A 13,294-nucleotide genomic window follows, 5' to 3' on the forward strand; every position below is an offset into this window, starting at 1 on the left:
CTAGGAAAAAGACCGAGATAAAGAAGACCAAGTCCCGGTTATACAAACCGTGATCCCAAGAACCACAATCGTAGCGTCCGCCAACGCTCCTCTCCAATCCATCTCATCCTTAAACGCCAAATAATGAAACAACGCCGGCAAAACAAATCCCAAAACGCAACAAATACTACTCCCAACAAACGACAAGAAATCTGAAAAGTTAGGAATATAACTCGCCGCCAAACAAATCAACATAACAAGCAAAAACCTAATCCACAAACAATATTCCCCATTCCAGAATCTTCTTTCTAAAACCTCATAAACAGGATTCATCATCAATGGTAGAGTAAAGAACAAATTCACACACAAACCCAATCTAATCATAATACTCGTAATCCCATTCCCCATATTTGTTGTTATTATATCGCGCGTTTCAGCTCCAAACGCAAAGTATGACATAATTCCAAATAACCCATATAGTAATGAAACCAATCCAATCGTTATCGCTAGAACTTTACTAAACTTCCTTTTATCCTTCATCTCAAATTCAAGTGGTAACGCCATTGCTGCACCTTCAAATGAATACATAGCAACACCCAATCCATACACAAAAGTAGATAATCCCCCGATTGCGTTTTCAATTGGTAGATTAACACCGTTCGATAATACCATCACGTCGTTTACAATTACGTCAGTCATCGCAATGATTTGGACTAAATCTGCGAAAATGCTTAATGGAGCTAAATGGGTTAAAGATGGGATTGCATTTAATCCTAATTGAAATGGGAAAAGACCCCATATGTAATTAGTACTTTTCAGTGTATTTGATATGAAAATTAAATAACCAATGCAGAAAGATGATTGAGTAAGGACGATCATGATATCGACGGCGAATCGGCCGGATGAACCACAAATGGCGAAACCCAGATCGCCGAATGAGTTTAGATTGGTGTTGTTTGGGTTATTGTTTTGAAGATGGCGACGGGTGAGGATTAGAAGCATCATGCAACGGTAGGAAAGAGAAGCGACGGAGAAGATTAAGATTAGAGAAGTTAACCAACCGGCTTTCATGAAGATGTAAGGTAGACCAAGAACACCGGCGCCGACGATTGCGATGAAAATATTTCCAAATGCTTTCAATGTATTTGAACCATTAGGGTTTGGTTCAAGGAGAGGATGAGTGAAAACGCCGCCGACGGCGGCAGCGCTGGAGGCGGCGCCGGAGGATGGTGGTGAATTCATAGTATCTGTGAAAATGTCAAGGATATTGTGATTATGGTTTAACAATTTTATAGTAAACTTATCAACATTTTATTACTTATTTTATTTTAAGATAAATAATATTTATTATAAAAAACTTTTATATTTCTTAAATTTATATTTGATTATTTGAATAACCTACAATTTAATAAAAAAACTATTTGTTTACCAGAAATTAATTATTGAAATCAAATAATATTTGTTTTTGTTTTAAAGATGGTGAGATTTTAATTTATTACTAAATTAAATGATGTTTTAGTTGATGTATATTTATAAAGATTATATTAAATCAAATCATTCATTCAAAGTTAGTTTTTAAAATATTATTTGACATAAAATTTAATTATTTAAATGAAATGATTAAAAGATTTTATATTTTAAAAAATAAATAAATATATTTAATAATATTTAATAGAAGTCTTAAGAAATTATCTCAATAAAAAAATTGTCTACAGGATGTTATATATATATATATATATATATATATATATATATATATATATATATATAAAGTGACATCAATTAGTAAGATTTGATATTCCAATTTTAATGTGCTACTTTATAAATGTGTTATATATATATATTAATTAAACAAATAACAAATCAGTCAAAGTTAAAAAAAAGAAAAAGGGAAAAAGGATGAGATATACGCGTATTTAGTTATTGTGAAACATTAGTATTCAATATATTGGAAAGTTTGAAAAAAAAAAAGATTAGGCTTTTTTTTAAGTTATTTAAATAACAAGAATTTGAAAAATAATGATAAATGATAATTTTGATTAGGAGTTAAACATTTTTTTTTACAATGATTTATATGTATTAATATATAATGATAAAATAAAAAATAATAATTTAAAATATATGTATTTTAATTAATAAATTAAATAATATAATAAAATAAAGAAACAATGAAATGATATTTTTTAAATTTAGGTTATTAACTAACCTAGACCAAATCCGATTTATCTATACGGTCAAAAAGTCATTCTGTTTAGGGCATATTTTATGATTTATTTAGTATTTGAAAGTATTTTATTCTCATTTCCACCCATTCAAATTTTAGTAGGTGTTTTATTTTGTTGGGCTCTCACATCTTATTTAGTTATATATGATTTTTTTGAATTTCATAATTTGAATAATATTTTTAATTTTTGTGAGTCATTTGTTGCTCAATTATGTCAATTGTCTTGTTAATATTTTGTTTGAGTTTATGCAAATCTTTATTAGTAATAAAAAAAAAATAAAGTTGTAAATAGTTATTTATCTTCTGTTCAATAAAAAAATTAAAATTAATTTTTCATTTGGAGGCTTCTTATAAGTATCATGTTTCTTATTATTTTAAGTATATACAATAAAACTCTATAAATTAATAATGTTGGGATCGGGATATTTTATGATTTGGAGAGATATTATTAAATCGATAAATTAATAATTTATTAATTTAAAAAGGTTTTACGTATGAACTTTAAATTTTAAAGTTTAATGTACTAGTTATAATGTATATTAGTTAGAGATGAAAAATAAATTATAAAAATAAGTTTCAAGGCATGTTCACAAATTAATTAAATTTGTCAAATTCATTATTTTTGAATAAGTAAAAAGTTAGTTTATGGTACTAAAAAATCGTTAGTACATTAAATATGGTTAGAAATTGATCACTACAAAATGTCTATTGATTTTTTTTAAAAATTACATCAATTATGACTCCTAAACTAAAAGGTGTTCAAGAATCAGTCATGGCCAATCAACAACAAAAAAATGTTATGCGAGTATAAGAGAGATCACCAAAGATGCACTTAACAAGATTTTGTGCAGTGGGTTGACAAAACTTTCAATTTGAGATTTAGTCAAGAAACAATATCAAACACTATAAAGAGATCATCAGAGTTTCGATCAGCTAACTTTGACAAATGTGGATCTTACAAGCATCACAATCTAACCAAGTACCCGGACATGGAGAAAGTTGTTTATGAATGGTTTCTCTAACATAAAGAGTGTGTGAATATAACAGAAGAGTTAATCATAGAAATGGTGGTTGAGGCGCTGAAGCTTTTGTATCCACAAGATTCTTTAGAGCATAAACTTTCACAAGGTTGGCTTGAGAAATTCAAATTAAGGCATGGTATCAAACCACATCGTCGTTTCAGAGAAAGTAGCTTAGTCGACACACATGACATGAAGAATAAAATTGGAGTCTAAAAAATTCCTATGAAAGATGTTTTCAATATGGATGAAACTGGTTTGTTTTATAGGTTACAACTGACATTCACTTGAAACAAAGCAACTTGACGGTAGAAAACATAACAAAGAAAGACTTACAATTATTATTTGTAACAATGAGGATGGTTCAGAAAAAATTCCTCTATGAATCATTGGTAAATATGCAAAGTCACGTTGTTTTAAGAATATTAACATGAATAGCCTATATTGTGCCAGCAAAAGAGCATGAATGATTGGGTTGCTTTTCGAAGAATATGTTCGTTGGTTGGATGAACAAATATATGGTAAAAAAATCTCTTGGTAGTGGATAATTGTCCAGCCCATTCAAATAATATAGCCTGAAGCGTAGCATACCAAAGCACGAGGAGCTTGTCTTATACCATAAATAGCCTTTTGAAGACGTCATACATTATCTGGAAAGTCCATGTGATGAAAATATGGAGATTGTGCCATATATCTACATTACTTACATCTAATTGATGTATTGGCCACCCTTGAGTGACAACTTGTGAGAAAATAATCTGGATTTTTTGTGGTTTGGCAACATGACTAAATGTGTCTACACAATTGACGTCTGGTTGTTGATGAAGAAACATTTAACAACAAGTCATGCTTTGTAACGTTCAATTGAATCGTCTATTTTTGCTTAGTTTTGAAAATACATTTGCAACCAAGAATATTTTGGTTGGACGCTTGAGGAACAAAGGACCAAGTCTTATTATGGAGAAGTGTGTTAACTTCATAAGTCATAGAGGCACACCATATTAGATTTTTATTTGAAGTGGTAAAACAAATAGGTTGTGTAACAAAAGAAGAAGTTGAATGAGTAGTTGGAGCTTGGAACCGAGTGGAGCAATTTAAAGCTCTTTGAGAGGATGTTATATTAGTATTTGACTCTATAGAAGTCGGTTCAATGAACGTATTGGATGAAGGATCGACATGAGGTTCAAGCTATGTAAAGTTATGAGGTACTACTATAAAAGGTGTTATCGTAAGATTAGTAATGGTATGTGCCATAGATGTTGGAGACAACTTAAGATTAAAGGTGTCTAAAACTATCATTGATGAGTTTGAAATATTTAGAGTGATAGTGGTGGTTGTGGCCTCCACGGAAAAATTTATTCGTTGGAGGTGACATGTCAAGATATAATTATACGACCAATGGAGATATCGAGGTACCGATATCCTTTGTGAGATAAACGGTAGGCGAGAAACACATATTGTGTTGATTTGAGTTAAAACGTGTGTTGATTATATGGGCGAGTGAGAGAATAACATGCACATCCAAATGTTTTTAGAGATTTATAGTTAGAAAATTCATGAAATAATACTTTATACGGAGACTTTTGCTCTAGAACCGGTGTAGGAAGACAATTAATAAGGAATGTTGATGTTAGAAAGACTTCATCCCAATAGTCGTGAGATATTTTTGACTTTGTTAGTAAAGTTAAACTTGTTTTAGTGAGATGACGAAGTTTGCATTCAGCTACTCTATTTTGTTCACTTGTGTGTGGACATGAAAGACGATGTTAAATACCATTATTTTCGGTAATAGTACTGTTTAGGTTCCGATATTCACCATCCTAATCTATTTATAGTACTTTTATTTTCTTACTAAATTGATTTTCAACCAAATTTTTTTAATTTGGTAAACATGCTTAGAACGTCATATTTTCGTGCAAACAGATAAAGCCAATTAAATCAATTGTAGTCATCCACAAAGATGACAAAGTAACGATAACCAGTGGTAGAAATAACAGGAGCGGGTCTGGCACAGCGAAAGTGCGCAAAACTGATTTTGAGAAAGGTAACTTGTGTGCTTTCTATTACTACAAGAGTCGCAATTAGGAAAACAAACTTTCCTCCATAGAGGGAGTTTAAATCCAGAAATTGTAAATGACGTTGTGTTGTGGATGTAGAAGGATGACCCAATTGATTATGTCACATTGTAGAAGATGATCTTGTACTCAGGAAAACTTTGTGATTTTTCATAGTGTCTAATATTTTTTAGAAAGTTGGGTTCCACTTCTCCTTTGAAGTACGATTAATCCCCATGGGTTAAGCACATATTTCACAAACACACTTAACCAATTAACTAGACGAGCAGAACTTATCGTCTAACGGGCTCGAATTCGAGACCTCGAGGAGACCGAGGATATCCACCTTGATCACTAGGCTAGAAGAGGGGATATAGTGTATGATGTTTGATTAAAGCAATATAGGTCATCCTTGATTTTTCCACGGATCAGTTCAACCTTTGTAATCCGATCCTTTACAACCCAACATAATGGATGAAATTCAAAGAAAACATCATTGTCAATTGTTAAACAAGTTACACTTAATAAATTTAGTCTAATGTTAAGTACATGTAGTATTTTACAAAGATATAATAGTTTTGCATGCTTGGAATGTTGGAATTATTTCCAATATTTGGGTACATATATTATTTAATAATTGTATATTAGTTGTTATCATAATAAAGATTAAAACCCAATTAAAGTGATCTATTAAAATATAAAAGTTATGGGCTTATTTAGACATCTATAATAAATATGGGGACATATTTGTGTAGAAGCAGAAATACCATTTATTATTTCGTTGATGGGCTGAATAATAAATGGGTATATTAGGACTAGGTCCCCAACCCATATAGATAGTCTACCTATTTTGTTTTCTCTCATCAGACAAAAGGTTTCAATTCATCTCTCAAGACACAAGACTATCGATAAAGGGTTTGAAGACTTAAACCCCCACCCACATCAGACATTACGATCCAGGTCCAGTTCTAGAACATGAAGATCCAAGATCAAGAAACAATCCAAGATCAAGAGAAGATCAAGAAGAAGAGAATAACGAAGAACGACTTAATTGACCGTTCTTCATTCAAGATTCAGATACGTTTCCGCAATTACAGTTTATCTCAATTTATTGACATAGAGTACTAAAGAATATAGAACTAAAGAATAAGATTTAGATTAAAGATTCTAACATGGAATAGTTAAAACACAAGTGTTTAAAATGCATAACGGCATACCATCTTTAATAATAATTTTTCCGTACCTGAGAGTGAATATTGAGATTATTGAGATCTACAGGCATATGATTTATGCTCCTGAGTCAGAGTACCACTCTTGATCAGATGTGGTAGTGTGTGAGGCCAACATTACAACTGGTACATTTTACTTTGATTTATAGCGTTCATAAAAATCGATGGCATAATTACGATTACATATTTGACAAATAACATATACTATGCAATTTTCAATCTTGTGTCACAATTTATCACATGAATTACACTTTGGACTATTCCGTTATTTCGATTTATATTGCTTTGGGGGCTTGGGCAGTGTTGTTAATATCGCGAGTCAACTCGTAAATTTGTCCGAGTTTGTGTTTCTACCTAAAGAAATCGAGTCACGAGTCACAAAAAAATCACAAAAGTATAAAATTGGCGCTGACTCGCGTGTTGACTTGGTCAAACCGTTGAAAATGTTTAAAACAATTAAAAATCGTTATGTTTTATTATTTTACTTTTTCTCATTTTCAAATATCAAAATTTAAACAAACATTACCTCAACTACTTAACGAGGACTCCTCGAACTTTTTCAAAATATTTTGATCTTTTGTTTAAATCTGAACTTTACAAATAGTAAGCATCTTTTCTTTCTTTTCATTATTGGAAGAAAATAAAGAACTAGAGTGCTCTTCTTCCTTTCTTCTTCCAACATAGGTAATATCTTCTTTTTTTTATCTTTACTTCTTTTTGTTAACCATTTTGGATAATAGATGGTGATAAGTCTCAAGTCAGAAGACATAGTCACTGTTTCACTAAATCACTGTGTTGTGATATCTAATGACTTAATAAGTCATACCTCATTGTCATGTTACCTATATACTATTATTTATCAATAATAAATCCTAATTTAGTTACACATTCTAGTTATAACTTCTTTAACTAAAAAATTATCATAATTTATAACTTAGTTATAATCTCATTTATCATGTTCACATAAACAATAATAATAATATGTGATTATTTACCTTACATACTTTCTATATAATTTATAATTAATACCACATGATAAATATATTTGACATGTCTAATTTATTAAAATATTATTGTTTTATATTTTGCAGAGTTAATTTAACTTATAAAACAATGTCAATATTAGGTTATGTCACTCACAAATTAAATAAGAATAAACTGGGAAATAGATCTGATATTGGTTGAGAGTATGAAGTTGATGTTGATAGCAATTTTAAGAAAGTAAAATACAAATTTTTCTCTAAAGTATTCTCGGGTGGAATATATCTCAAACATCATTTAGCTTGTACACAAAAAGATATTTAGCCTTGTATTAGTGTTCCTAATGATGTGAAATTAAAGATTAGAGATTTTTATCGAAAAATGATGAGGCAAAACAATGAAAAAGACAAAAAGATATTTATGAGAATGAAGATGATAAAGGAGAAGATATGCAAATTGTTTTAAAACAATTTGACAAAGGTGTGAGACAACATTTTATAAAGATATCAAACGTACAAAAACTAGTGAGTGAAATATTTAAGAAATATTTGAGGGAAGATGTTTGTCAAATGATCTCTCGTTTTCTCTATACTAGTGTCATTCCTTTCTGTGAAAAAACCTTTTTTTTGAAAAAGCACTTGAAATGGTTGCTAGAAAAAATGGTTATTTCAAATGGATAAAACTAAAAAAAAATGGAGTCAACTTCAACAATATTAAGAGAAAACAACATTAAGAGAAAATAAGTAACATTTATATTTTTACTAAATTTTAATTATATAAAATATTCATTTATCAATGTATTCATAATATTAGGGGTGAGCATAATATGGGTTTACCCAAACCCAACTCTAACCCAAACCCAAAATATTAATTTGGGTTGGTTAGTATGGGTTGGGTTGAGTATGGGTTGAGTTAAATTTGGGTTGGGTTTAATTTGGGTTGGGTTAGGGTTACCCAAATTACCCAAATTATATAAATTTAGTTTAATTTCTATTATTAATCTAATATAAACTAATCATCTTCCAACTTTAAGTCGAACACGTTTTTGACATGTTTAACATATTTTTCATACGTTTAACACGTTTTGCACACATCTAACACATTTTTAATATTTTTAACACGTTTCACTTATAACATGTTTTTCACACGTTTAACACGTTTTTCACACATTTAACACGTTTTTCACACGTTTAACACGTTTTTCATATGTTTAACACGTTTTTCACACGTTTTAACATTTTTGACACGTTTTCACGTTTTTGACACGTTTAACACGTTTTTGACACGTTTTTGACACGTTTAACACGTTTTTGACACGTTTAACACGTTTTTGACATGTTTAACACATTTTCACACTAATAACACGTTTTTCACGTTTTTGTCACGTTGAACACGTTTTTGAAATGTTTAATACGTTTAACGCGTTTTTGACAAGTTTAACATGTTTTTTACGTTTTTGGCACGTTTAACACGTTTTTAACATATCTAACACGTTAACACATTTTTTATAAGTTTAACACGATTTTCACGTTTTTGGCACGTTTAACACGTTTTAAACATATTTAACACGTTTTTGATAAGTTTAACACGTTTTTTACGTTTTTGGCACGTTTAACTTGTTTTTGATATTTTAACACGTTTTTGATATGTTTAACACGTTTTTCACACGTTTAACACGTTTTTAATACTTTTATCACGCTTTCACAATTAAAACATGTTTTTCACACGTTTAACACGTTTTTACGTTTTTGGCACGTTTAATAAGTTTTTGACATGTTTAACACGTTTTCGTACTAATAACACGTTTTTGTTAGGTTTAACACGTTTTTGACATGTTTAATACATTTAACGCATTTTTGACAAATCTAACACGTTTTTTTACCTTTTTGGCACGTTTAACACGTTTTTAACATAAATAACACGTTAACACGTTTTTGATAAGTTTAACACGGTCTTCACGTTTTTGGCACGTTTAACACGTTTTTAACATTATAACACGTTTTTGATATGTTTAACATGTTTTCACACGTTTTTCACACATTTAATATGTTTTTTACGTTTTTGGCATGTTAAACACGTTTTTGACATATTTGACACGTTTTTCACACATTAACACATTTTTCACATTTTGGTACGTTTTTCACGTTTTTCACATTCTTAACACGTTTAACATGTCTGTAACATATTTAATACGTTTGTAACATGTTTAACACGTTTATCACGTTTTTGGCACGTTTAACACGTTTTTGACATTTTAACACGTTTTACACATTTAACATATTTTGACATGTTTAACATATTTTTTTTGCACGTTAACACATTTTGATAAGTTTTAACATATTTTTGTCACGTTTAACACATTTTTGGCATTTTTGACACGTTTAATATGTTTTTCACACGTTTGACATTAAACATGTGAAAACGTATTAAACGTGTCAAAAATGTGAAAAACATGTTAAACGTGTCAAAAACGTGTTAAACGTATCAAAATGTGCCAAAACGAGGAAAACGTATTAAACGTGCCAAAAACGTGGAATATGTGTCAAAACTTGTTAAACGTGCCAAAAACGTGAAAAACGTGTGAAAACATGTTAAACATGTTACAAACGTGTTAAATGTGTTAATAATGTGAAAAACGTGAAAAACATGTTAAACATGTCAAAACGTGTTAAACGTGCCAAAAACGTGAAAAATGTGTTAAATGTGTCGTAATCGTGAAAAATGTGTCAAACGTGTTAAAAATGTGTCAAAAACGTGTTAAACGTGTCAAAACGTGTCAAAACGTGTTAAACATGTCAAAACGTGCCAAAAACGTGAAAAATGTGTGAAACGTGTCAAAATGTGAAAAATATGTTAAACGTGTCAAAACGTGTTAAACGTGCCAAAAATGTGTCAAAACGTGTTAAACGTGTCGAAAACGTGTCAAAACGTGTCAAACGTGTCAAACGCGTCAAAAACGTGTTAAACGTGTTAAAAACGTGTTAAATATGCCAAAAACATGATAAAGGTGTTCAACGTGTCAAAAATGTGTTAAACGTGCCAAAAACGTGTTAAACGTGTCAAAAACGTGTTAAACGTGTGAAAAACGTATTAAAAATGTCAAAACGTGAAAACGTGTTAAACGAATAAAAATGTGTTAAATGAGTCAAATACATGTTAAATAAAAAATAAAAATAAAATAATTTGGGTTACCCAACCCATACTCAACCCAACCCATACCCAACCCATATTAGTAAATAATATGGGTTGAATTATGGGTTGGGTAAATTAAATTTGGGTTGAATATGGGTTGGGTAATACGGGTTGGGTTTATCCGTTTGCTCACCCCTACATAATATATATTGTTTGTCTTCATTTTAGTTATGAACTTATTTGGAAGATCATTGGTGAACGATGAGCAATTCAACTCCACGAACTCTTGCATGTTGTCGGTTATTAACTAAAACTCAATATATTATAGTTGTGATTTTAAATCCAATTTTCAGATTAAAAAGGGTTTATATAGTTGTATTAGAAGAATGATAAACGATAAAAATATGATAAGTAAAATAGATAGTAAATCATTTAAAAATGCAATAAGATTATTTGGTTCTAAATTTGCAAAAATGACAATAAACACAAAGTCTTCAATTGAATGGTGGGATTTTTATAGCGATGAATGTCCAGAGCTACAAATGTTTGTTATTAGAGTACTTAGTCTTACTTGCAGTTCATTTGAATGTGAACAGAATTGGAGTGCAATTGAAATAGTATATTTTTATTTTTACATATGTTTAAAAATTTTTGATTTACCTAATTATTCAAAATTTAAAATTAGAACAATAATATTTTTTTTTGCCCTAAAAGTTACAAAGTGTAAAAAAAATGTCTACATTAAAAAAAAAATGAATTGCTTGGTATTTGTCATGTACAACATGAAGTTAAATGACAAACAAGTATTAAGAAAATACGTTGAAAATGTTTCTTCTGATGATGAGTGGATAACTGAATAAAATGATACATATAATTCATCGTTATTTCAAACACATTTATTTACTGAATGTAGAGAAAACGAAGAAAAAATATGCGAGGAATATGATAAAAAAGAAGTAGAAAGAGATGATGATGAATTTGATAATATTATGGATAATTTAGACAATTTTGATGTTAACAATGAGACAAATGTTTATGATTTAATTTTTTGATTAAAAATTGGTTATGAACAATTTATTAAGTATTTTGAATGATTTTTATTTATAAAATTTAAAATATTTTGAATGATTATTATTTAATAGTTAAATATTAAATTTACGATACGAATTAAGTTTATAATAGTGTAACGATTTTATGTAAATTCTCGATTTTGACCCTCTTAAATTTGGGGCTAATATTTGAAATTATTTATTTCAGACGAATCATTATTTTTTTTCAGGCCATGAACATTCATGTATAAGGAGGAGACTAGTAAGAGCTTGTTATTTTTCAAATAACCGAACAAGGCCACAATTTATTTACTTGAAAGTGTTAATTTTCGCTCCTATTTTTTTTTTTTACTGTCTTCTCATTTATTTATTTTATTAAAATTAATTTATAATATATTTATATATATATTTAATATAAACAAAATTTACATTATCATAAAAAATATTTAATCATATATATTATTTAAATTTCATTTATAAATATTTTTATTTAATATTTTAATAAATTATTAACAATTAATTTTTTATTTAAATAACATTTCATTACAATTCATATTAAAAATAATGTTTAAGTTTAAATTTATTTGATTCCTAATATCTTTTTAATTATCTTATTATTATTAACTTTTCAACTATTTTTTTATTATTCAATTTTAAGTTATATAAATAATTTAAAATTATTGTTAATATATATATACACATAATTTATATAATTTTAAAATATATTTATTAATTTATAATTTACAAAATTTAATCATTAATAAAAAAAAATATTATACACCTTTAAATATATATACTTATATATAAATTTTTTAGTTTATAATTAGATTCAAATGAGAGGTGTAAACTAATTTTGTTTTCAAAATAATTGATAATATTGAATAAAATAATATCTAAAATATAACTTTTTTTTAATTTAAATCTTTTTAGTGTATTTATTTATTTAAAAAAAAACACAATATAAATAAATAAAAGTATGATCTAAGTTTGAAAGTGAAAGAAAAAATATATGTTAAAATAAATATTAATATATATATATATATAAATAAATTAACACCAATAAAAATAAATAAATTAAAATTATACAAGCCAATTTTTATATTACATACATTTATATAACTTTTTCTAATTTATAAATTAGAAGATTTCATGCAAGTTCATCATAAAAAGAATTTAAAAAAGACGAAGTTAATTATTAATTTTAAATATATTTTATTAAATTTCAATTATTTTACTATTAATTAGTTATTTATTTATTTTATTATTAGTTAATTTATAGTTGTATAAATATTTAATTTAGACATTATATTATAATATATATAATTTAATATTAATAATTCTAAAATTATAGATTAGTAAATAGTTTTAAATATGATAAATATTTAAAGAATTTGTACATTATTATTTTTAAATTATATATATTTAAATTAAAAAATACAAATAAATGATATATAATTTTTAAAATTATAGATTTTCTATATATATATATTTCTAGTTATTCTTATTTTTAATTAATAATTATTATTTTTTTAAAAAATTATAGAATTATTATATATTAGCAATTAAATTCATTTGGGCAGTGATTTTGCACTTTGTTAGATTGAAGAATAGAAAGATGATTATTGAA

The 13,294-nt window shown here is 27.7% G+C and overlaps 1 protein-coding gene across 1 annotated transcript; it reads right to left on the reverse strand.

The window, feature by feature from the left end:
• On the reverse strand, nt 1–1,221 carry LOC124916007 (amino acid transporter AVT3C-like). The gene has a single exon (XM_047456745.1). The coding sequence runs from the start codon at nt 1,219–1,221 to the stop codon at nt 1–3; it is 1,221 nt and encodes a 406-aa protein (XP_047312701.1).
• Between the last annotated feature and the right edge of the window lie 12,073 nt (nt 1,222–13,294).

Source organism: Impatiens glandulifera, chromosome 9 (genome assembly GCF_907164915.1).
Source record: "Impatiens glandulifera chromosome 9, dImpGla2.1, whole genome shotgun sequence".
NCBI lineage: Eukaryota > Viridiplantae > Streptophyta > Magnoliopsida > Ericales > Balsaminaceae > Impatiens > Impatiens glandulifera.